Source organism: Eschrichtius robustus, chromosome 3 (genome assembly GCF_028021215.1).
Source record: "Eschrichtius robustus isolate mEscRob2 chromosome 3, mEscRob2.pri, whole genome shotgun sequence".
In the NCBI taxonomy this organism is placed as follows: Eukaryota; Metazoa; Chordata; class Mammalia; order Artiodactyla; family Eschrichtiidae; genus Eschrichtius; species Eschrichtius robustus.
In genome coordinates, this window is record NC_090826.1 from 114,255,854 (window position 1) to 114,281,150 (window position 25,297).

Here is a 25,297-nt window from a genome sequence, read left to right on the forward strand (position 1 = left end):
AGGGGGTGTGAGGGTGAAGGGAACGCAGAGGGTTAGGCTTCAAGAAGGCTTACTTGCAGCAGAAGAAGCAGAGATGCAGGAACAAGGAAACAAGGGCAGCGGAGAGACCCCCCCAGCCCGGCTGCGGGCAGGGATCTGGGGAACGACCTGTGAGGCCCATAGGCTGTGGTCAGCAGAGGGCGCTGCGGCGGCAGGCGCGTCAGCCTGAGAGTGCCGTGTGCGCGTGCGTGAGTGGAGCCGAACGGGAGGAGTCCCAGGATACCGCCAGGGAGCGCTGGGGTCTGTCTTTCTGAGGAGCCCAGGGAAGGGAAGCGGGTTGCGGGCTGTGGGGCGGGAGGAAGGTAGGACTTCCGGCCAGGCTGAGCTGGCCCTGGGGTCTATGAGTCAGCGGAGATTGAGATGATGAGGTCACTCTCTGAATACTGGAGAGAGAATGATCAGCTGCGTGTGTGTGTGTGTGTGTGTGTGTGTGTGTGTGTGTGTACCTCATCGCAGTCCACTGAATTGTGCCTTCTTGTGCCTCCTGGTAAAGTGTTTTGTCAGCATGCTGTCTGCTTTTTTTTTTTTTTAACTTAGATATTCATTTTAAAAATTATTATTTATTTATTTATTTTTGGCTGTGTTGGGTCTTCGTTTCTGTGCGAGGGCTTTCTCCAGTTGCGGCAAGCGTGGGCCACTCTTCCTCGCGGTGCGCGGGCCTCTCACTATCGTGGCCTCTCTCGTTGCGGAGCACAGGCTCCAGATGCGCAGGCTCAGTAGTTGTGGCTCACGGGCCTAGTTGCTCCGCGGCATGTGGGATCTTCCCAGACCAGGGCTCGAACCCATGTCCGCTGCATTGGCAGGCAGATTCTCAACCACTGCGCCACCAGGGAAGTCCTGTCTGTCTTCTTGATGGGGGTGAATCTTACTGCTGCAGATCCTCACACTTAACCACACTGGTTCACACACATGTGTACACACTTCTGCTTGTGCCCACGGTTACAACACATTCACGCTCATGGGCAGTTCTTACTCCTTTTTGTAGAAGTCAGTAAAACCTGATAAAACTAAAAGACAGGGAGACAGATCCAGAGGAGCAAAAAGCTTAGAGAGGGCAATATGAAGAGACCCAGACAAGTGAGACAGGACAGAGAAAGACAGGTGATTGTTGGGGGGAGCTGGGGGCTCTCCCAGGCCATCCCTGCCCAGGCCCATCCTGGGCCTTCTCCAGGTAGGTAAACCCAAACCAGCTGGTCTCTGAGACACCAACACTGACCTCCCAGACCCAGCTCCCTACCAATCACCAACCACCACATTCCTCTCTTCGCCCCAGGCTCTCCTGTCCCACCTTCTGCCCGGCCCACACTCCACATGACACAGCCTAGCATGGCTAGGGAGTGGGACTGTTTCTTAAGCAGCTGCAAGGAAGAAGATGATCCTGGGGCCAGAGCAGAACCCCACTTTATCCTGTATTACCCTGCAATTGCCCACTCATTGCACTTTTAGGGATGTCAGAGCATTAAGCTGGAATTGTAAGTGGATTAAGACCAAAGTGGGCCTTTGAAGGTGGGGTCTGAAGAGGAGAAGGCTGAGGAGGGGGCAGTGTCTGTCCTTGGGTTCTTTTTTTTTTTTTAATTTAATTATTTATTATTTATTTTTGGTTGCATTGGGTCTTTATTGTGTGCGGGCTTTCTCTAGTTGCGGCGAGCGGGGGCTACTCTTCCTTGCAGTGCGTGGGCTTCTCATTGCGGTGGCTTCTCTTGTTGTGGAGCACGGGCTCTAGGTGCACGGGCTTCAGTAGTTGTGGCACGTGGGCTCAGTAGTTGTGTCTCACGGGCTTCAGAGCACAGGCTCAGTAGTTGTGGCACACGGGCATAGTTGCTCTGCAGCATGTGGGATCTTCCCGGAGCAGGGCTCGAGCCCGTGTCCCCTGCATTGGCAGGTGGATTCTTAACCACTGTGCCACCAGGGAAGCCCTGTCCTTGGGTTCTTAAGGGAGGTTGTCTGAGAAACATATCCTCACAGAGATGGAGTTTAGGTAGCAGGTTGGATTTCCTGGAGAGACCCTGGTGGTAAGCTGGAAGGGGCTTTGGTTTCCCAGCCTTGTCATCAGCTTTCTCACTGAATCTCCCGGCAGCAGTAGGCAGGGATCTACCATCACTGATCTGTGGATGAGGAGAGTTCCAGAAGAGCTAGAATCCCCTCCGTTCCCCTGACACCTGCTGAGCTGCTTGGGCAGGGCTGCCGGAAACGGAAGCCTTCTCCTGGCTTTGTTGGGCTTCCTGGGGAAGGGAGAGCTGGTCCAGGGGTGACTCAGCACCCTGCACACAGTCTAACCCCTGGACCAGTGTGTGTGTGTGTGTGTGGGTGGACTCAGGTCCAGGGGTGACTCAGTGTGTGTGTGTGTGTGTGTGGGTGGACTCAGGTCCAGGGGTGACTCAGTGTGTGTGTGTGTGGGTGGGTGGACTCAGGTCCAGGGGTGACTCAGTGTGTGTGTGTGTGTGTGTGTGTGTGTGTGTGTGTGTGTGTGGACTCAGGTCCAGGGGTGACTCAGTGTGTGTGTGTGTGTGTGGGTGTGGGTGGACTCAGGTCCAGGGGTGACTCAGTGTGTGTGTGTGTGTGTGTGTGTGTGTGTGTGTGGGCGGACTCAGGTCCAGGGGTGACTCAGTGTGTGTGTGTGTGTGTGTGTGTGTGTGTGTGTGTGGGTGGGTGGACTCAGGTCCAGGGGTGACTCAGTGTGTGTGTGTGTGTGTGTGTGTGTGTGTGTGTGTGTGTGTGTGGACTCAGGTCCAGGGGTGACTCAGTGTGTGTGTGTGTGTGTGTGTGTGTGTGTGTGTGTGTGTGGGTGGACTCAGGTCCAGGGGTGACTCAGTGTGTGTGTGTGTGTGTGTGTGTGTGTGTGTGGGTGGACTCAGGTCCAGGGGTGACTCAGTGTGTGTGTGTGTGTGTGTGTGTGTGTGTGTGTGGGTGGACTCAGGTCCAGGGGTGACTCAGTGTGTGTGTGTGTGTGTGTGTGTGTGTGTGTGTGTGTGGGTGGGTGGACTCAGGTCCAGGGGTGACTCAGTGTGTGTGTGTGTGTGTGTGTGTGTGTGTGTGTGTGGGTGGACTCAGGTCCAGGGGTGACTCAGTGTGTGTGTGTGTGTGTGTGTGTGTGTGGGTGTGTGTGGACTCAGGTCCAGGGGTGACTCAGTGTGTGTGTGTGTGTGTGTGTGTGTGTGTGTGGGTGGACTCAGGTCCAGGGGTGACTCAGTGTGTGTGTGTGTGTGTGTGTGTGTGTGTGTGGGTGGACTCAGGTCCAGGGGTGACTCAGTGTGTGTGTGTGTGTGTGTGTGTGTGGGTGTGGGTGTGGGTGGACTCAGGTCCAGGGGTGACTCAGTGTGTGTGTGTGTGTGTGTGTGTGTGTGTGTGGGTGTGTGTGGACTCAGGTCCAGGGGTGACTCAGTGTGTGTGTGTGTGTGTGTGTGTGTGTGTGTGTGTGGGTGGACTCAGGTCCAGGGGTGACTCAGTGTGTGTGTGTGTGTGTGTGTGTGTGTGTGTGGGTGGACTCAGGTCCAGGGGTGACTCAGTGTGTGTGTGTGTGTGTGTGTGTGTGTGGGTGTGGGTGGACTCAGGTCCAGGGGTGACTCAGTGTGTGTGTGTGTGTGTGTGTGTGTGTGTGTGGGCGGACTCAGGTCCAGGGGTGACTCAGTGTGTGTGTGTGTGTGTGTGTGTGTGTGTGTGTGTGTGTGTGGGTGGGTGGACTCAGGTCCAGGGGTGACTCAGTGTGTGTGTGTGTGTGTGTGTGTGTGTGTGTGGGTGGGTGGACTCAGGTCCAGGGGTGACTCAGTGTGTGTGTGTGTGTGTGTGTGTGTGTGTGTGTGTGGGTGTGGGTGGACTCAGGTCCAGGGGTGACTCAGTGTGTGTGTGTGTGTGTGTGTGTGTGTGTGTGGGCGGACTCAGGTCCAGGGGTGACTCAGTGTGTGTGTGTGTGTGTGTGTGTGTGTGTGGGCGGACTCAGGTCCAGGGGTGACTCAGTGTGTGTGTGTGTGTGTGTGTGTGTGTGTGTGTGTGGGTGGGTGGACTCAGGTCCAGGGGTGACTCAGTGTGTGTGTGTGTGTGTGTGTGTGTGTGTGTGTGTGGGTGGACTCAGGTCCAGGGGTGACTCAGTGTGTGTGTGTGTGTGTGTGTGTGTGTGTGTGTGTGTGGGTGTGGGTGGACTCAGGTCCAGGGGTGACTCAGTGTGTGTGTGTGTGTGTGTGTGTGTGTGTGTGGGTGGACTCAGGTCCAGGGGTGACTCAGTGTGTGTGTGTGTGTGTGTGTGTGTGTGTGTGGGTGGACTCAGGTCCAGGGGTGACTCAGTGTGTGTGTGTGTGTGTGTGTGTGTGGGTGTGGGTGTGGGTGGACTCAGGTCCAGGGGTGACTCAGTGTGTGTGTGTGTGTGTGTGTGTGTGTGTGTGTGGGTGTGTGTGGACTCAGGTCCAGGGGTGACTCAGTGTGTGTGTGTGTGTGTGTGTGTGTGTGTGTGTGTGTGGGTGGACTCAGGTCCAGGGGTGACTCAGTGTGTGTGTGTGTGTGTGTGTGTGTGTGTGTGGGTGGACTCAGGTCCAGGGGTGACTCAGTGTGTGTGTGTGTGTGTGTGTGTGTGTGTGTGTGGGTGGACTCAGGTCCAGGGGTGACTCAGTGTGTGTGTGTGTGTGTGTGTGTGTGGGTGTGGGTGTGGGTGGACTCAGGTCCAGGGGTGACTCAGTGTGTGTGTGTGTGTGTGTGTGTGTGTGTGTGGGTGTGTGTGGACTCAGGTCCAGGGGTGACTCAGTGTGTGTGTGTGTGTGTGTGTGTGTGTGTGTGTGTGGGTGGACTCAGGTCCAGGGGTGACTCAGTGTGTGTGTGTGTGTGTGTGTGTGTGTGTGTGGGTGGACTCAGGTCCAGGGGTGACTCAGTGTGTGTGTGTGTGTGTGTGTGTGTGTGGGTGTGGGTGGACTCAGGTCCAGGGGTGACTCAGTGTGTGTGTGTGTGTGTGTGTGTGTGTGTGTGGGCGGACTCAGGTCCAGGGGTGACTCAGTGTGTGTGTGTGTGTGTGTGTGTGTGTGTGTGTGTGTGTGTGTGGGTGGGTGGACTCAGGTCCAGGGGTGACTCAGTGTGTGTGTGTGTGTGTGTGTGTGTGTGTGGGTGGACTCAGGTCCAGGGGTGACTCAGTGTGTGTGTGTGTGTGTGTGTGTGTGTGTGTGTGTGGGTGTGGGTGGACTCAGGTCCAGGGGTGACTCAGTGTGTGTGTGTGTGTGTGTGTGTGTGTGTGTGGGCGGACTCAGGTCCAGGGGTGACTCAGTGTGTGTGTGTGTGTGTGTGTGTGTGTGTGGGCGGACTCAGGTCCAGGGGTGACTCAGTGTGTGTGTGTGTGTGTGTGTGTGTGTGTGTGTGTGGGTGGGTGGACTCAGGTCCAGGGGTGACTCAGTGTGTGTGTGTGTGTGTGTGTGTGTGTGTGTGTGTGGGTGGACTCAGGTCCAGGGGTGACTCAGTGTGTGTGTGTGTGTGTGTGTGTGTGTGTGTGTGGGTGTGGGTGGACTCAGGTCCAGGGGTGACTCAGTGTGTGTGTGTGTGTGTGTGTGTGTGTGTGTGTGGGTGGACTCAGGTCCAGGGGTGACTCAGTGTGTGTGTGTGTGTGTGTGTGTGTGTGTGGGTGGACTCAGGTCCAGGGGTGACTCAGTGTGTGTGTGTGTGTGTGTGTGTGTGGGTGTGGGTGTGGGTGGACTCAGGTCCAGGGGTGACTCAGTGTGTGTGTGTGTGTGTGTGTGTGTGTGTGTGTGGGTGTGTGTGGACTCAGGTCCAGGGGTGACTCAGTGTGTGTGTGTGTGTGTGTGTGTGTGTGTGTGTGGGTGGACTCAGGTCCAGGGGTGACTCAGTGTGTGTGTGTGTGTGTGTGTGTGTGTGTGTGGGTGGACTCAGGTCCAGGGGTGACTCAGTGTGTGTGTGTGTGTGTGTGTGTGTGTGGGTGTGGGTGGACTCAGGTCCAGGGGTGACTCAGTGTGTGTGTGTGTGTGTGTGTGTGGGTGTGGGTGTGGGTGGACTCAGGTCCAGGGGTGACTCAGTGTGTGTGTGTGTGTGTGTGTGTGTGTGTGTGTGGGTGTGTGTGGACTCAGGTCCAGGGGTGACTCAGTGTGTGTGTGTGTGTGTGTGTGTGTGTGTGTGTGGGTGGACTCAGGTCCAGGGGTGACTCAGTGTGTGTGTGTGTGTGTGTGTGTGTGTGTGTGGGTGGACTCAGGTCCAGGGGTGACTCAGTGTGTGTGTGTGTGTGTGTGTGTGTGTGGGTGTGGGTGGACTCAGGTCCAGGGGTGACTCAGTGTGTGTGTGTGTGTGTGTGTGTGTGTGTGTGTGGGTGGCCTCTCTTGGCCTGGACAGGGGGAATCATCCCCATCTCTTCGGACAGCTGGAGTAGGGGCACAGCTGTATCTACCTCTGCCTCCAGGACACAGCAGAGTGCCCTGGGTATACGGTTAAGCTCCCAGCCTCCTTCCCACATATCTAAAATGGGGTTCCCCCCCACCTCTATGTGGAGACAGGAGGCCCAGCTTGGGTTAGGGGCTTGGGCATTGAAAAGGGGCCTGAGAGCCCAGGGAGATGGGCCTTCCAGAGGTCCTCCACCTGCCAGGGTCCCCAGCTTTTCCCAGGCTGCTCTTACCCACATCCCACCCCCCCCACCCACAACTCCCGCACACTGCCCTGACCTCACTGAAGCCTTTGTCTCAGCCTGTCTGTGGGCCTGTCTCCTGGGCAGGGAGAGAAAGGGCCCCATTGTCCTGGCTGCCTTCTGCGACACAGTAGCTCCCAAAGACTTCCAAAAATGCTCAGCCTGTCAGACCCCCGTGGGTGGGAGGGCTTTCCCTAGGGGCTGCAGTCAGATACCGCCTGGAGTGAGGATCCAGGTGCTGTCCCTCCCAGCGGTATAAAGTTTCCTCTGTTCCCCAGGCTAAAGGTCCTTCCTGAGATCTAACTTCCCGTCTGCCTCCTGCAAAGCAGCCTTCTTCCTGCTGGGAAGGGAGAACTGAAAGATTCAGGGACAGAGCAGGAGAAAAGGATTGGGAAGGAGAGGAGAGAAAAGAAAAGAGGAAAATGGAAGAAAAATGTGAGGAAATTCCCCACTGAAGGACTCTAGACTCTCGTTAATCGTCTGAGTGGGTAGATCCTGTGGCCTCTGTGTTTATTTCCTGATGATTCTTCCTTGGTCTTTAGAAGTTGTTAACAGAGGGAAGGCTATTGGTTGACCACTTTGGACTGGAGCCCTTAAGAGAAGCAGCCCACAGTCCCCTGGCCCATGTTCTATGGACCCCAAGTGGCATCTAAGGATTCTTAGTATCGTTGGCAAGAATGTCTGTCTGTGCCTTTATCCCCATCAAGGTGAATTGAAGTTCTCTTTTGACACAGAATTTCCTGGCAAACGAGGTGAATAGAAAAAGAGGGAATCCAGGAGAGACCAAGGGATTCAGGAGTTGGGAAGGGGCCAGGGAGGCGGGAGGAAAGGGAGTGGAAGAGTGGAAGACAGAGGAGAGGTGAAAAGGGGGAGACGAGGAAGGAGAGTGGGTCTGTGAGTGGTGAGTGAGGCTGACAGTGAGGGGGTGTCTCTCCTTAGCAGGGAGGATGGAGGAGGGAGCCAGAGCCAGCGAGACGTCTCCCCACCCCCAAAATTGAAGTCTCCCAGCCACCCCTCCTGGGACCCTGGGGCTCCACTTGTCAGCAGTTGAGCCCACAGCTGCTGGGAGGTGCTTCCTCGACAGTGGCCCCCTGGCACCTGCCTCGGTTTATTTCTGGTGCCACAGCTGAGTCATGGGGCGGGGAGAGTGAATAAAAGCTGGGGGAAGGGGAGCTTATGACTGGAAGAGGAGAAGGCTGAAGGAGGCTCTAGGACCTGGGACTCTGGGGCCCAGGGTCTGCCCCTTTGGGAAAGAGGGGCCAGAGGTGACAGCATGAGAAACAGGAGTTAGGTTACAGGAGGGATGTCCACATTGGAGACCCTGGATTAATGCGGTTGGGGAAAGGGTGGGGGAGTGGGAGGCAGAGTCTACTGCTTCTGAATTGTTGGAGAAGAGACATGATCTAGGTGTGCCAGTGCTGCATTAGAAAGAGAGGGGAGAGGGGCCCCCAGGGTGGATGGAGAGGTGGATATGGTATCTTCGGATCATGAGAGTGGAAACAGAGAGGACGGTGTGTTTTCCTCTGCTTCTGGTCGCAGACTCCGTGGGCCCTCACCTGAGGCCATTCTGTCCCTCTTCCTGCCCCTGAGCCAAAAAGTCCCTTCTCTGGTGGCTCACATGAGACTCTCCTTTGTCTTTTTAAGGTGGGCCTGAGGACTCAGGAGTGGGTCCCTGGGTCTTTTCTTTATCTACTGGAGCTGCATTCACATGACACCTTCTCTTTTCCCACCTCCTAGGAAGACCCTCATGTCTAACTTCCATCCATCCTGCTGCAGCACTGTCCTGGAACTTACCATCCCCTGTGGGGTGGGGTGGCCTCACAGGGGCCCAGGGGCCTGTTGCCAAGCCCAGAGCCCTCTTGGGTTTCTTGGGCTTAGGTGGGCTTAGTCTCCATTCCCTCCCCTTTCTAGGGGCAGCCCCAGAGGGCACATTCCAGCTGAAATTAAATCACATTCCTCCATCCCTGCCTGACAAGGATGGCATTTCTGACAGCAGCTGTGACACCACAGGGTCAAGTGGCAGCAGCTGGTCCCCCAAGGAGGGGCCGAGAGGGGGAAACTAGGGGAGCTGAGGGACCAGGGCCTTTGGAAGCAATGAATGAACTCTGAGTCTTTGATCTCAAGAGGCCAGAGCAAGAAGCATAGACCCTGCAGTGGGAGGGATACAGGTTAGACGGCAGCGTCTCCTAGCTGCATGGAGCGGCAGGGAATGATCCAGTCCGAGCAGTATTGTGCAGGTGGGAAAACCGAGGCCCCCAGCATCACCTTCTGAGAGGACCCTGGAAGAACACCCTCTCCCACCCCTGGACTCGGCTCCTGCATAGACATGAGGCCGAGGGGGCCCTTTAAGAGGCCACACTCTGAGCTCCTTGGCCAGAACCCAAAGCCAAGGCCTTTGATTTCCTCTGAGCCTCTGGCAGCAGCAGCAGCAACAGGGACAGCATCAGGCTGGGCTGAATGGAGAGCTCAGCCCCTGACCTCACCCTCCCAGGCGCCTTGGTCTGCACAGCCTTATAAGGAAGTGCCCCAAGCAAACTGAGGAAGTCACCTCCAGCCCCCCCACCCTACCCGTGCCCCATTCAGAGGCTATATTTACCCAGAGGAGGTCCCAGAATAACCTCCCACTTGTCCTCATGCTGGGATGGGGGGGACGTGGCGGGTGCTGCCTCCTCCTTCCCTCCCCCGGGACTCCACCCTCCCAAGTGCTTCCTGTTGTCTGATCTCATCACAGTCGTTCATTCATTCATTTATTCATGTATTCAATCCGTGTTTACTGAGCACCCTTGGGCCCCCAGACCCCTCCAATTCTCTTCTCCAACCTGGTCCTCTCTCCTGAGCTCCACAAACCCACCCTCTCCCGGGGCAGCTCCTCCTAGAGGTCACAATTTCCTGCTGGATTCTCCAGCTCAGAAGACGGGACCACCGACTCCCAGCTGCCCCTACTGCCACACTCCCACTCCATCTCCCACAGCGGGTCACCAAGGCCTGAGACTGTGCTTCCCTTACATGCCTCCTCTCCATCCCGCTGCCACCCTTGTCCCCCGCCTGGACCGCTGCAGTAGCCTCCCTGAAGCCCATCTACCTACCCCAATCCACTCTCACCCGGCAGCCAGAAGGTTCTATTTAAAATGCAAACCTGGTCGTGTCATCTCACTACTTACAACCCTTCAAAGCTCCTCATTTCCCTTAGGACGAAATCCATATTTCTTGGCTGCCTGGCGAGGCCTTGGCCCACTGGCCCCCCAACTCCTCTCTAGTCTTATTGTGGACATTTTACCCCTCATTCTCCACCTTCTGGCCACACAAGCCTACTTTCTGTTCCTCAAATGCCCAGACTTCTCTTCCCGCCCCAGGATTTTGCACCTGCTGTTCCCTCTGACTAGAATCCTTTCCTCCGCCTCCTACTTCCTCCTCCTCCCTCCTACTCCCTCCTCCTCCCTCCTCTTCCCCACGCTGGTCAGCTCCTGCTCATCCTTCGGGTTCCCAGGGCAGCCTTCCCTGACCTCCTCCTCCCAGCCTTCCCCAGCCTAGATCATGTGGGGCCCCTGCTCTATGCTCCCATAACCTCCTGCCCTTCTCTGTTTTCAAATATGATTTCCACTCAGAAGCCCTTGTTCGGTTAGAAGGTAGAGCTCTCGGGGCCAGGAGCCTTGGACTCCCAGCACCTGCATCGTCCATGGCGCATAGGAGATGCCCTGTAAACATCTGACAGCCCCTGTTACTGTCCAACCCTCATTTCTCTTGCTGCACAGATGGACCACCATTGCCAAAGAGAACACACCACCCACCATATACGTCTTTTAGAAAGTTTTCACTTCTGTCTAACTGATGTCCCTCCACCTGTTTGGGATTTGTTGGCAGAAATGGCTAGTTTGGGTAATTCTGCAGGGGACCAGGGATCTTGGTGTGGGGGGCAGGATGGGCACCAGACACAGGGAAGGATTGCTTGGCTTGGCCTCTCTCCTTGGTCCCTCTTCCAGGCGGGGGTGCCCGAGGGCCTGGGGAGATCAAGCACAGGTCTCCTCTGTCCCATTAGAGGAGCAGGGAGTGGGCCTTATTTGCCCGGATGCCAGTGTGCTGGCCCCCAGCCTGGCAGCCTTGCGGGAGCAGACACGGCCTTGTTAGCAGTGAGTACAGGAAGGATCGTGGAGGCTTGGGCTGCCAGAAGGGCTGCCAGCATCCTGGACCCCAAGGGCAGAGGTGGGGGCCTGGGTACCTAATGCAAAGACTCTTAGGTGGAGGAGAAAGGCATGGGCAGAGAAACAGACAGTGAGGTTCTGTCAGGGGGTCTCCTGTCCACCCTTCCTTGTCCAGAGGATGAGTTGAGGTCAGAGGGCTTGAGACTTCATCTTCTCATCTTCCCCTGCCCTCAGCCTTGGGCCCGAGGAAAGGAAGGGCCTGCTCCTGGCCTTGGGATTGTCCCCAGACTTGGAACATTTGTCTGGCAGCCCCTGCCCCACCCCCACCCAGGATATTTAGAGGTGTTGCCAGCTCTTCCTTCCCTGCAGAGCTGAGCTGGGGAGTGGTTTCTATTTGGGTATCCTGACTTCAAGGCCTTCAAGCCCCGCCTCATCCAGGAACACCTGGTGTCACCCTGCCCTACACAGGGACCCAGAGAACTCCTGGGAAGGGGGGTACTCTTGGGAAGAAGCTGTGGCTGGGTGGACCCCCGATCTAACCTGTTATCAGCACACCCCCTCGCTCTTTTGTTTCACCCCTGACAGCTTCAGTCTATCCCGGCCTCACCTCCACTCTCCTGTCTTCTCTGTCTCCGGCTTTAGCATGGAAGGAAAGTCCTACTGAAGATCTAAACTATAGCCCTCCGGCTTTCCCTAGCCTTCCTCCTGCTCTCCCTGCCCTGGGAGGCCCCGGAGTCACCTGGCCCAGCATCCCTTGTTGTGTGGCTGAATCTGAGGTTCAGAGAGGTTAAACGCTGACCTGAGGCCACACAGCCAGACTGAGACAGAATAGGCCTCCCTCTTCCCTTACCCGGCTCTGACCCAGCCAGTCTGAGCAGACACCAAGGCCATACAATTGTTTGGGTTTGGGGGCAAGGGGGCTTATTATGCTGGCGGCACTGAGGGGCCAGCAGGGAGGACATGCGCAGGTGAGGGTGGCCCCAAGGCTTAATCCCTGTAATCAGCGCTGTGGGCAGAGATGATGACAGGCCTGACTTCTGCAGGCGCCAAGGTCACCTGGGCTGGCCCCCCCTTCCCTGGTCAAGCAGCACCCCCAGCCCTCCCCAGGTCCCCAGCACTAATGCCTGCAGCCTTCGTCTGCCTGCCTTGTCTCCCCCATGAGGCCTTCCAGGTCCTCCTCTCCTCAGGAGGCAGCCCCTCCCTAACACTAGCACCTCCTGCTTCCTCCCCCAGTCTCTTCTGCTTCTGTGTCAGCCCTGAGGCCCCCCCTGAATTAAGGAAGGAAGAGTCCAGACTTTGTAGGCGGAGGCATTACTTTATTCAGGCAGGGAAAAGCCAGATGGGGCTACAACATGGCAGGCATATGGGGGGGTCAGGACATAGGAGCACCCCCTCACCCCCATTAGCCACCAGCCAGACATCCCATGAGGGTGCACTGAAGAAGGGCAGAGCAGGTGAGCCCTGGCGCATGGACCACCACGGCCCCCTCCCCTTGGAGGAGCCACCGGGCCCCTGGCCTTTTCCAGCTGATGGGATGGGGAGGAAAGGGAGTGCAAGGGAAAGGGGGGGACTAGTCCTACAGAGATTCAGTTGGCTTCAGCCTCGTGGGACAGTGCAGGCCAGATGTCCCCATTAGCGGGGTCCAAGGGGCTGGTATTTATTCCCAGAGCCTGCATTCTTGGAACAGGTCCCTTTGCCACACCCATTTCACCTCAGCTAGCCAGGCCTCTCGGACAGAAACCACAGGTCAAGAGATAAGTTAAGGGTGCTGCCTCCGAGCAGGGAGGGGCTTGGGGATACCCCCCTGCCCAAGACCTCGGTGCAGGAAGGGGGTGCTCTTCCTCTAGTCCTCCCCTGAGGACCAGGAGTCTCCATCTCCTTCTCGCTGACTGAACTTCAGGAGCTGGCCTTGGCCCAGGTGAAGAGGAGCCCCTGCCCAAGGGGTCTTCAGGGCACCCCCCTCCTCCTCCTCCTCCAAGGGGCTCCCTTGGTCGCCCTCAGGGGGCCCCGGTTTCCCCTGCCTTACTCCCTCAGACTGCTCCAGCCCGTTCACCACACCCCCATTCACATGTTCCAACTCTTCCTTCAGGCTGGGGCCCTGGCCATTGACACCAAGGGTGTCCCCCACCTCCAAGCCCGTGTCCTCCACCCCACCGAGGGTCCCCAGAGGGCCAGGGACTTGGCCCTCCCTCTCCAAGGGAATAGCATCAGACTCTTCCTCTGATCCTGAGGCCTCCGTGCTGTCCTGGGACTCAGTCTCCAGGGCGGTCATGGGGGCATCAGATGCCGCACCCCTCAAGCCATCATCCCAGGGGACACTGACATCCATGGTCTCAGACCCCTGGAGGTTCCCTCTCTGAGGGCCACTCAGGGCCGGGAGGCTGCCCACCGAGGGCCCTGCCCCCCACCGCCCTGCCCCTGGCTCCCTCCCCTCTTCTTCGTCTTCTTCCTCTCCCTCCTCCCCACTCTCTTCCTCATCTGCAAATCCATCAGATTCCCCATCCCGATCCCAGGCTGCAGGCTCCAGTAGCGGCTGGGGCACCTGGCCCAGAGGTTCTGCCACCTCCCCAGGGACCCCAGGAAGAAGAGAAGCCTCAGTCCCCAAGTCCTCAAATTCTTCCGACAGCTCAGAGTCATGGCCACGTTCTTCCTCCTCATCTCCCCCCTCCTCCTCCTCCGAGGGGTGGGCCCCAAGGCCCTCAGAGGCCAGGACTGCAGGACCCCAGCCTTCCTTTCCAGTCTCCTCTTGAGGGGAGGGCCTCTGCTCTCCAGCCAGGTCCCACTTGGGGGAAGCAGGGGACCTGAGGTAGAGGCCCAGGGGAGTGGAGTCGGGAAGGGTCTCCCCTAGCTCATCAGCCTCACTCTCTTCTCTGCTCTCCTCCCCCTCCTCCTGGAGGCCTTCAGGGATTCCCCCAGAGCCCAAATCCTCCTGCTCCCCCTCCACCTTTCCCAGGACCTCAGCCCTGCCTGCCAGCCGCCAGCTAGCCTCTTGGCTCCCCTCAGCCAGGGGCTGGGGCCCAGGGGCATCTTCAGGGATTGGGGTGGGTGAGCAGGACTCAGTGGGCCGTGGGCTGGGGGGCCCCAGCACTGGTTTGACATCCTCCTTTGCTCCCTCTGAGCTCAGGGGCCTGGGTTGAGGGGTATCACTTCCATCGCAGCACGAGGTCTCAGCAGGGAACGTCTCCTCTGCTTCCTCAGGGGCTTCGGGCTCAGACTCCTCCCAGCCCCTGGGAGTCTCCAGCGGGTCTCTGCTCTTCCTGGGCAGTGTGGAGAGCTCTGGCTCCGGAGCAGCTGCCTCCTCCAGCTCCTTTCTGGGCCCTTCCAAGCCCTGCACCCTCTTTGCCTCCAAACCTTCCTCCCCCAGGGGTGGCTCCATCACCTCCTCTCTGGCCAGGCCGCCTGGGTCCTCCAGCCCTACCGCCTCCTGCTCCCGTCCCTGTTCCGCTCCTGCAGTCTCTAAGCCCAAGGTGACCTCTGGGGAGGCTCGGCCATCCCTGGGGGCCACATCCTCACCTTCCAACACTGGCTCTGTCACCTCTGACATTCCCTGGGGAGCTGGGAGGCCCGGGGTCCCCACCTGCTCTGGCCGCTCTTCAGGGTCCTGGAGGCCCTCAGTGCCTCCCACCCCACTGGCTCCCTCAGCTGAGACCCTCTGCTCTTTGGGCTCAGGGCTCCCTGGCTGCCCCTCACCTGGGCTCCAGGCCTTGCCTGTGGCCGTCAGCTGCAGCTCCCCCTGCTCTACAGCCTCCCCCTTCCCAGCGAGGCTATCCCGTTCCCTAGGTGCCATCTCTGCCTCGTCCTCACTGTCCACTTCAGGCCTCCCAGGGGGCGTTTCCTGATCCGGTTCTTGACCCCCCTGCACCGTATCTTCCCACTTCTGCAGATGTGCAGAGAGTGGCAGCTCCTGTCCCTCCTCCTCCAGGGACCTCGGTGGCTCTGGATTCTCTCCCTTCTCCACGTTCTCTTCCTCTTCCAGATACCTTTGACTTCCCTTGTCTACCTCCTCTGGAGATCTCATATTCTCTACATTCTGCCCTCCCAGAGAGCTCAGTGATTTCTGAGTCTCCTTTTCTAGGGGTCTCAATGTCTCTTGGTTCCCTTCCACAGACCCCAGTGGTTCTTGACTTTCCTTTTCTAGAGGTTTCAACATTTCCAGGTTTTCTTCTCCTGTAGGCTTTAGTGGTTCTAGAGTCTCCGTTTCTAAAGATCTCACTGCCTCTACACTCTCTTCATTTAGGGACCTTAATAAGTCTTGATTCTCTTTTTCGAGAAGTCGAACTATCTCCTGGTCTTTTCCAAGAGACTTTAGTGCCTCTGGTTTCACCTTTTCTAGAGGGCTCAATGTCATCTGGTCTTCTTCTTCTAGAGACTTCAGTGGCTGATTCTCTTTTTCTAGAGGTCTCAATGTCTCCTGGTCTTCTTCTTCTAGAGGTCTCATTGCCTTCTGATCTTCTCCTAGAGATCTCAGTGACTCCCGGCTTTCTTTTTCTAGATATCTCAAAGTCTCTTGGTTCTCATCTTCTGGAGCCCTCAGAGATTCATGATTCTCTTTTCCTAGAGGTCTTGATGTCTCCTGGTCTTTTTCTTCTAGAGATCTCGGTGGCTCTTGATTCTCTTTTGCTAAGGGTCTCAATGTTTCCTGGCTCTCTACTTCTTGACATCTCAGTGGCTCTTGCCTTTCCTTTTCTAGAGCGCTCAATGACTCAAAGTTCTCCTCTTCTAGAGACCTCACTAATTCTTGATTTTCCTTTCCTGGATATAAAAATGTTTCTACATTTCCTTGAAGAGACCTCATTATTTCTTGACTCTCCTTTTCTAGTGATTGCAATGTCTGTGGGTCCTCTTTTCCTATAGGCTTAAGTAGTTCTAGAGTCTCTTTTTCTAGAGGTCTCATTACCTCCATCTCCTTTCCTTCTAAAGACTGCAATAACTCTTGATTCTCCTTTTCTAGAGGTTTTAGTGTTTCTAAGTTCTCTTCTCCCAAAGACCTCAGAGATTCCTGATTCTCCTTCTCTAGAGATCTCATTGTCTCATGGCGCTGTTTTTCCAGAGAAATCAGTGGCTCTTGAATCTCCTCTTCCAGAGACTTCAGAGTTTCTTTTTCCAAAGGACCCGGGGAGTCTTGGATTTCTTTCATGTCCAGATCCCCCTCTTCTTGACGTGTTTCCTGCTGCAAGCTGCTTATTACTTTGACCTCTACAGCTGTTTCTTTCTCTGCCAGCCCCCAGATTTGTCCTTCCCCTTCCTCCTGGAATCTGCTGGACTCTCTAGACCCACCGGGTTCTCCATCTTTGGCCTCTAAACTGGGATGGTCAGGGCTGAGGGCTGGAGCCAGGGAGGCATGATCTTCAGAGGACTGGCCTGGACTGGGCTCTTGTTGCTTGCCCCCAGGCTCCTCTGGTCCTGGCAGGACGCTGGCAGGGGTGGCCACCTTGGCTTCAGCCCACACAGCTTCTGGAACCTGTTGCATCCCAACCCGTGGCTGGGGCAGGGAGAGAGGGGCATCCTGGGCTCTGATCTTGGCATCTGTGGCAGGGCAGGGAGCCTGAGGTGTGGGCGGAATGGGGGTGCTGGCCGAGGTGGGGGTATGGGTCTGAAGGAGTTCCTGGCTCTTCAGAAAGCCTGGCACAGGTGTTTCAAGGGTATCAGGCAAAGGTGAGGAGAGGGGAGTAGGGCTCAGGACAGAGAGCAAAGGTCCCAGACGCCGGCCCTCTGGGGTCCCAGGGAAATGCAGCTCCAGCTTAGGGTCTGGAAAGGTAGAGGGGAGGAAACGGTGTCAGCACATACAGGTTGGGGGTGGGGTAGGGGAGCAGCTACCACTTCTGGCAAGAGTGCCCTGCTCCTGCCTTTCATGGGCTGGGCTAAGAGTATGCTCGCTGCCGTGGGGGACCACGGAGTCAAGACTTAGACTGGTGCTTTTCAGGAAAGGCATCGCTCTGGGCGTGAAGAGGAAAGAAAGGTAAAGTTTTGGGGGGACCTTGGCCCCTCCTCTTACCCAGGAAGCTGAGGGAAGCCTTGGAACCGCTGCCAGGTGTCTGCAGCCGGGAGTTCTCTGCCTCTAGGAGGGTTCTGGGGACAAGGGAGGAAAAGCGGGGTCAGGCCTCTGCCCACAGGCCAGCCGGCAAGCCAGCCAGGGAAAAGTCACAGCTGAGCATGCGCGTCCCTGGCCTGGCAGGCTATCTCTTCATTCTCACCATTATCACACAAAAGCCACACGGGGTTATACTTGGCTCTGCACATGAAATCACATGGTCACATCCCACAGATATCACCCACTTGGTCACACGGAGTCACACACTTATTTGGGACACACAGCTGCACTCACAGACACACAAGCAGATTCCCACACAGTCGACACAGTGTACACACACACCCACACATTGCTTAGACTAGTCCCCTCCCAACCCCAGGCCTATGACCTCATCCTCCGTGTGTGGGGCCGATTCTCATGCTAATTGCTGCCTTTGTCCACACCGCCATCTGGAGGGTCTAAGTAGGGGGCTTCCCAGGGGAAGTGGGAATCCTCAGGCCGTTCCCATGGGATAGGCTCCCTCCTCCTTCTCCCCCAGGGCCCCCAGAGCTGGTTACAGACAAAAGCCAATGAATTCAGCTCCCTCTCTCCAAATCCTTTTCATGCCTCAAAACCCAGGTTAAGCCTGCGCAGTCCTTTCCCCTCAGTGGTTTGATTTAGGGGTCAAGGCCCTCATCTTGGGATCTCTAAGTACTCTGGATCCCAAGCCTTTCAGGGCAATGGAGGTTTTTGTGTACATGCCCCTGCCTTAGTGCCCCATGGGGACTGAGGAGGAGGGGACCAATTGCGGGGGAGGGAGGACCAATCAATTCAACAAGTTATCCTGAACATCTATCTCCTCTGTGCTCTTCTTCGTGATCTCTGAGTCTGGTTAGTGTTTTCTATGGTCTCACCTCTGTCCTTCTCGATGCAGCATCATGCTGTCTGAGCTCTGTGCCCCATGGAGGTGGAGCCCCTCTCTTCTTCATCCCTAGATCCTCACTGACCTTCCCTCTCTGGGCCCTGCCTCCCCTCCCCTCCTTAACCTGTCCCGGGGCCCCTGCCTTTGTTTGCCTGTGGATTCTGGGGGCACTGTCCTCATAGCCTGTCTAGCTCTGGCTCCACCCTGCAGGCTTGGGGTATGCAGCCCTTCACAGTAGCAAAGCCCCTTCCTCAGGCTTCATCAGTGGATCCTTGGCTAACCAGGCCAGTTTCCCAGAAACTGGGTTTGCCCAAGGCCACAGAGCCAGCGAAGCAGCACTTCCTTGGTCTCAACCTTTCCTGAGCCAACAGGGAATGTGGTCAGTAGAAGGGCTGGGCAGGGCCAAGGGCACTAAGGCTTGAGAGGAGCCAGGCCCCAGGACATCCAGGATGGAAGGGACCTTGGCTTTCACCCAGCCCATCTCCCATCCTCCCAACAAGGAAACTGAGGCCCAGGTCAGGTGGTAAGTCAGTGCCACCAGCCCACACCTGCCAATTCCTTCTTCCTGAGGCTGCTCAAGGACGTCACCCTCTCTGTGTGAGCACACACACAGAGGCTGGCCTTTTCAGCCCCTTGGGGTACGGTTCTGGATATGGATGACCCACACGTGTCCAGCCCTGTCCTTTGGGGCTGTCCCACTCAGCTATATCACCTCTCCTTGGGGGATCTCCTGGGCACAGGATGCTTCTCTGGTCCTGAACCCACGAGAGAGCAGGTGGGCTTAGGTGGCACACATCGTGGTGTGGAAGGGATCAGCCTAGAGTCACAGGACCGAGCAGTGACAGAGCCTCCACCACCCGTGGCTCTGGGCCCCTTCAGCCAAGGAGTCTGCCCCTGCATGTATGTGTGCATCTGTGTGCCTGCATGGGTCAGGGTCAACCTGTACCTGTATGTGGCCACCTCCAGGCTGAGGGACATCTTGAGGTGTGCCAGCTGCTGCCGACCTTCCAGGACCTGGGCGATCTGGCTCTGTAGGCCCTGTTTCTCCTGCTCCAGGGCCTCCACGGCCAGCTGCAGAGCAAGCCAGAGGCAGTCAGTGAAGGGACGGAGTCCTTCCTGCTAACTTACCTGCATCCCCCTTGGCTGCTGCAGCAGCATCTTCTGCTCCCTGACTAACTTCTCTGCAGAGCAGATTCCTGCCTCCCCTACCCCACTTCCCGCCCAGAGAACCCCTTCTGAAGCCTCCGAGAAGAGCACAGTGGCCCCTCTCAGCCCTCTCCCACGGCCTGGCTCCTCCTCTGCGGATGCTGATTAAATGGTAGCACATGCTGCTCAGAATTCAGCTCCCACAGGAAGGGGGAGGTGAGGGAGGAGAGGAGATGGGTTACAGAGAGGAGCAGAGGGAAAAAAGTGGAAGCAGGAGGACAAACAATTAATCAGCAGGCCTGGAGCCTGCAGGACTGGAAGCCAAACAGCCCCGGTCCCAGTCACCGTCTCCTGCTCCCCATGCTAGGCCCCCACGCCCTCCACTTCCCACATGTTCTGGAATCTTTCTCCTCTGAAGCAGGGTGGGGGGTGGGGGGGGGACATGGTGAGACCTCTGTCTGGCCCAGGCAGGAGGCTGTTTTCTCAGCTGCTGGTCACGTCTGCGCAGTGTGAGGGGGAGCAGCTGTCCCAGGCCTCTGGAATGTGCTCAGGAGCCGAAAAGCCCAGACAAGGGAGAGAAGGGCTGATGGCCCCCCATCCAGGGCCCCTCACCCTCTCCTGTCAGGGGGAGGAGGGTGGCTGGGAACTTGGAGACTCTTGAGTGGCCAGACCATCAGATCAGCACTGAGAGGGAAAGTTCTGAGCGTCTTCTGAGCGACAGCAGGGCCTAAGGAGGGGCCCAGGGGCCATCAGGGTACGAAGGTGCCATTTAGACAGTGAGGAGGCTGATGCAATGTCTTGTGCCTGTCTGCCCTTCGAGGGGGTGTGCTTTGAGGTCTGAACCTCCATCATTCCAGCCCTACACTAGACAGAGTTGTGAAAGTCTGGGACAGTGGCACCAGGCATGGTTTTCTAAGAAGTGGCCCCTGAATCTGTAGCCACCACACCCCCCACTTCCCACTCCCTTTCCCAGGTCTCTGATCCCCAACGGGACTTCCTGAAGCCTTGTCTTGCCCAGGCCCCCAGGCTTCCTCACCTGGAACTGCTCAGTAGCCCGCAGCCGCTCCTGCCAGCGGCCCTCCAACCTCTGCTCCAGCGCGGCCCTGCGCTCCTGGAGGCCGCTGCGCTCCGCTTGGAGCTGCTGCAGCTCCAGGCGACCCTCGCGGGCGCCCTTCACCGCGTGGCCCAGCCGCTCGCGGGCCTGGCCCAGCGACGTCTCCATGTGCGCCACGCGCTCCTGGTAGCCGCGCACTGCCCCGCGCCACGTCTCGCCCAGCCGCCGCGCCAGCTCCTCCACCTCGGGGGCCGGCACGGGGGGCCCGCGGGGCGGAGCGGGGCCGCGGGGGGCGCAGGCAGCCTGAGCGTTCAGGCCCGCGCGCTCCTCCTCGTGCGCCGCGCGCAGAGCCTCCAGCTCGCGCTCCAGCTCCGCCGCCTGGGTGCTCAGCCAGGCCTGGGCGCACTTTTCGGCCTCGACCGCGCGCCGGCTGCGGGTCGTCTCCTCCGCGGTCCGCTCCCGAGCCAGCCGCAGCTGCTGGCACCGGCTCGCCACGCCCTCCACCTCTTCTTCCAGGTTGTCGCGCGCCACCTCGGCCGCGCGCTTCTCCCGCCAGCGCTGGTCGACGAGGGCCCGCAGGGCCGCCAGCTCGTCGTCGGCACGGGCCCTCCAGGAGGCGTCCCCGGCCTGTGCCCGGAGACCCCCGAGCTCAGCGCTGAGTAGCTCATTCTGCTCCTCTAGCGCCTTGACCCGGGCCAGGTAGGCCTCCAGGCGCCGGTTGAGCTCCCACATCTGAAAAGATTCCTCCCCCAGGCAGCCCTCCATCCTGCCCGTCTGACCCACCGAAGGTGGAGAGACGCGGAGCACCGGGAGAAGCCAGCAGCTCTCAAAGCTTTTAGGACGGAAGGGTAATGGAGACGGATGGGGACAATGACGGGGCGGGGCGAGGAGCAGCTGAAGCGACTGAGAGTCGGGAGTGGGAGCGAGGCTATTCATACTCCCGCCAGCCTGGCGGGAAAAGGGGCGGGACCCAGGCCTTAACCCGTTAGAGTTCAGAGAAACGACGGCAGCCTTTGTCCTTGTGCCCCCGGTATGCTGGAGAGTGAAACCAAAGGAAAAGCCATGCCCGGAGAATCCGATCCGATGGTGGCTTTCAGGGGGAGGAGGCCGTGAGGCAAGGTCAGAACCCCAGATAAAAGCAGATTATACATAGAACTGAGCCTGTGGAGGGGGTGCCAGGGGATTCAGGCCTGCGAGGGGATGCGAGTCTCAGTTACTCAGCGCATCCAAGAGAGGTATCTACTTACTGAATTCCTCTAAGACTCAGTTTCTTCATCCATAAAATGGGAGTGATGATGGACCTGTCATGGGACTGTTGAAAGAATAGATGTGGCCATGTTTTTCGTAAACAGCAAAGGCTCACCCTCCTGAAATACTGGAAGAAGGCAGCATTGCAGAGAGAGGTTAGAAGAGACATTGCCTGGAACACAAGAACAAATGTGTCCTATTGGGAAACACCCCATATGCACACACACCCTATTTCCTCAGTCTCCACCAGGAAACGGAGAGAGCAGGCAAAAAGATGTTCTCCCCATTATTCACCTCCATCCTTCCTACTCATCTTTCATATAACCTGAGGTTCATATACCCACTTTTTAGGTAATGGAAGCCCCCACACCAGTTCGCAGGGAAGGACACCCCGTCCCGGCCTCTTTGTCAGGGATTTTTGGGCAGAGGGCGCCCCCTGGTGGCTCACAGACCGGGCCAAGAAGAGGAAGCAGAAAGAAGAGGCATCTCTTAAGTCACAACTAGTCCAAATTTATCGAGCCTTTGTAATATGCCAAATCATGTTCTAACATTTTATTTACGTTATCTGACTGAATCCTCAAAACATCCCTTTGAGGGTTCCACAGTTCAGGAAACGAAGAGCTCACTGAGGGCGGGAGTAGTTGGGAAGGCCTTCTGGAGGAGGAGGGGGTCCTTGAACTGGGTAGTGAGGGAAGTGGGATTTGGGGTTTGTAGTGTAAAGGGGAAGCAGGGTCCGAGGGGGAGGGCCAGGGATAATGAGACTGAGGGGGTCTTTGGGGAAGGAATTTCTGCTCATGTAAATCCAATTTAGCTCTACAAGTGTTAATTGAGACCTACTATGTGTCAGCACTCTGTCCCAGCCCTGGAGGAGCATTTGGTAATGTGAGGGCAACAGTAATGGTGGTGGAGGTAATATTATCATAATACTTAGCACCTGAGGTATCCACAGAGACCTGGGGAGACACAGAGAATGGAGAAGGTTTTCTGGAAAGGGGGTACAGCAGGGTCAATGACCAGGAGGCCATCCCACCAGGCCAACTGGACTTTGAATTCACTACCATACGTGGAGCAGGAAGGGAGGGGCCGGTGGGCGTGGAGTGGAAGGATTGACTGAGACTTAGTGCAGACCGGGAGGCTGAGGCTTCTCCATCCCCACATTATCTCACAAATCCTGCGGTTTGGTTTGGGCTGGGGCATCCCAAAAGTTGTGTCCAGGAGAGGTCACTTGGCATCTTTCCCTCCTCTTTCACTTCCTGGCTGTGGGGAGAGAGAAGCTGAATACTTGAGATCCCTGGGATCCTCCAAGGGTGGTCCCCTGGAAATGTGGGGTGGCACTGGGGTGGGGAGTTTCCCTCCTGGGCCTCTCACTCTCGCCCAGAGGGGAGACATTTGGACTGTGTTTCATGCAAAGAGCACTGGGTCTGACTTTTACACTTTCTAGCTGAATGACCTTAGGCAAATCACATAGCTTCTCCAACTGAGTCTCAGTTTACCTATTTGGTAAAGGAGGTTAATACTTACCCATCCCCAGGCATTTGTTCTGAGCATCAAATAAGACCGGGTATGGGGACGTCTTTGTACAAAGGCTTTTTGAGGACCATCACCATGAAAGCCACCAAGCTAGAGCAAACCCTTCCCGTGAACCACTCTTGGTGAGTTTTGGGAATCTTGGAAGGCAGAGATGATCTGAAATGCTGGAGAAGAGTGGGATGTTGATTTTCTTAAGGCAGGAGAAGGTGGGTCCCAGCAACCACAGCTGGTGGAGCTGACACCAAGGCCCAGACAATTCTAAACAGATAACTGATATTTGAGGCAATGAGAAGCTGAGGAAAATGAGGCCTTCCATGGGACCGGGGGACACTCAATGGGCACAAGGTGGGCCAGGTGTCCTCTCCTCCCTCGGGGGGTTGCATTGTTACTGGGATTTTTATGAGGCCTTTGCCTGCACTTCTTATGTCCCTGTGCCCAGGACACATGGACTGTGTGATACTACACTGGGTGGATACAAAGTTCAGTAGCCATCCCCAGAGATGTCCATGAGAAAGCTGAAGAGGGTTCTGTGGGCCCTCAGGGTTCTGTCCTTGGTCTGATGATCACAAGTTTTTATTAAAGACTTGGATGAAATCATAGAAGCCATATTGATCAAATCTACATATTATGCAAGAAATGAGAGTTAGGGTTTGACAGAATAGGAAAAAAAAATGAACCAGATGCCATTTAATAGGGATAAATGTAAAATTCTGCTTTAGGTTTCAAAAAAAAAAATCAACAGCATAAGAAGAGCAAAGAATAAAGCCTATCTAGTGAAGAAAACCTGAGGGTTTTAGCAGACCACAAGCTTGTTATGAACCAACACTGTGAGGTGGCCACCTAAAAAAGTAAAAAGGATATAAGTGATTCATAGATGCAAGGCGTCCAGATCAGGGGTGGTGACATTCCCTTTGCCCTTCCACATTTGGAATATTGTTCTGGACACAGTATTTTAAGAGGGACCTTGGCAGGTTGGAATTGATCCCAGAGGAAGATGAGCAGATGGTAAGGCAACTTGGAATAATGGTTGATGAAGAATTTCTGAATCTACTCATGTCTCAGGATTGCAGCTAAGTTCCGAAACTAAAAAATAATAGCCTCTGAGCACCATGCATATCCTAAAGAAAGTTGCCAGACTCACCTGGAAGCCTTCAGCCCTGCCCCAGTCCCAGGAGAGAAGGCAGGCCGAGTGCAAAGAAGCTGCACAGCGCAGCATTGGATTGCAGGGTGGCCAGCCCCGGAGGGCAGGCTGCGGCTTCCCCTCCTCTGCTCCGAGGGGAAGGGTGATGCCCACTGAGGCGAGTGGGTGTGGACTTCCAAGGGGATGACTCCTCAAGGCCGGGCATCCGCATGAAGGGCACATTGGTGTCCCACCTCTGGGCAGCTGTCTTTTAGGGCACGGGGTTTGTTCATCTGGGCCTCACTAAGAGACACAGACACTGGAGAGGGATGGCTGGGAATAGAGGGGGCCACAGGGAGGGACACGCGAGGTTCTGTGTGCCAAGAGGACTCTGTGAAAGGAGCCCCCCATGGGGAGCAAGCTTTGGGCATCACCACCCCCAAGGGAGGTCTGCATCTGAGGAAGGCTGACTGTAGCGCTGGTTAAGTGGCACTCACCCCTGTCTCCTCCTCTGTCCTGCAGAGGAGAAGGAAGCCTTGGAGCGGGTCTGCCAAAGTGTCCTTAGGGACAGGAGAGGGAGACCCAACGGAATGTCATTGCAGGCAGTGGTCAGAGAGATCTAAAGCTGTTCTTTTTTGTTATCTCCCCTACCTCTCACTTCTTTGCCTCATAATACGGAGGCTAGGGCAGGGGCAGGACATCACTCTTGCCCCATCCCTAACTTGACCCCTCCTTTTTATCTCCCTGTCCCCCTTCTCTCTTCCCCTCCACTCCCAGGACTAGATGGGTCCTGCTGGACATGTGTGGCAAGGGGTAACGTCAGCAAGGAGTCACAAGTCTTTTGACAACAAGAAAAGAGACGGGAAGAAGGAAGTGAGTAGGTTGGAGCCCAGATGGTAAGAGAGACGACAACTTTGGGAAACTCTGTACCGAGAGATCTGGAGACATAGAGAGAGGGAGAGAGTGGTTGCTGAGGAAGCGATCAGCAGAGCAGAGAGCAGGCCCAGGGACCCCTCCTGGGAAGTCTGGCTTTGGCCTGAGAGCTTTGGGTACTGGCTGGACCCTGCCTTTCCATCCTGCTTTTCCCCATCCACATGAGGGAGGCTTGGAGCTGGAGCTGGGCCTGGGAGGCAGAAATGTTCCTTCTCTCTTCATTTTCTCCTCTCCCAGCTGGAGGGTTGATGGGGCTGGCTTTGCTTTGCAGCTTTCTCCTTTCCCTCACATCCACAGCAGGCCAGATGGACTCCTCATTCTCCATCCTGAGGGAGGGGTTAAGGGAAGGCAAGTAGCATGGGAAAAGCATTGAACAAAGAGCCTTGTCTCTCTATGCAACCTTGGTCTAGTCAGTTCACCTCTTTGGGTCGTGGTTTCCACAGTAATTTATTCAAATAATATTTAGAAAGCACTTATTGAGTGCCAGGTGCACCATAGGCACTAAATAAATATTGTGAAGGAATCAAAAATTACTAATGTGGAGCCCTGTCCTCA

At 56.5% G+C, this 25,297-nt stretch overlaps 1 protein-coding gene across 1 annotated transcript; it reads right to left on the reverse strand.

The window, feature by feature from the left end:
• Positions 1 to 12,074: 12,074 nt before the first annotated feature.
• Positions 12,075 to 20,824, reverse strand: NES (nestin). Its single transcript, XM_068541037.1, has 4 exons — positions 19,894 to 20,824; positions 18,658 to 18,782; positions 16,775 to 16,848; positions 12,075 to 16,527 (listed from the first exon to the last, which is right to left on the reverse strand). The coding sequence occupies exons 1-4, from the start codon at positions 20,674 to 20,676 to the stop codon at positions 12,623 to 12,625; spliced, it is 4,887 nt and encodes a 1,628-aa protein (XP_068397138.1). The 5' UTR covers positions 20,677 to 20,824; the 3' UTR covers positions 12,075 to 12,622.
• Positions 20,825 to 25,297: the final 4,473 nt, after the last annotated feature.

What these genes read in the sequence shown, in the direction of transcription:
- NES (XM_068541037.1), bottom strand. Translation starts at nt 20,676, where the DNA reads ATGGAGGGCTGCCTGGGGGAGGAATCTTTTCAGATGTGGGAGCTCAAC. An exon ending in CTGGAGGTGGCCACATACAG is followed by an intron (nt 16,849 to 18,657) that starts GTACAGGTTGAC and finishes CCTTGTCCCCAG; the next exon opens with AACCCTCCTAGAGGCAGAGA. An exon ending in GGCTTCCCTCAGCTTCCTGG is followed by an intron (nt 16,528 to 16,774) that starts GTAAGAGGAGGG and finishes CTACCTTTCCAG; the next exon opens with ACCCTAAGCTGGAGCTGCAT.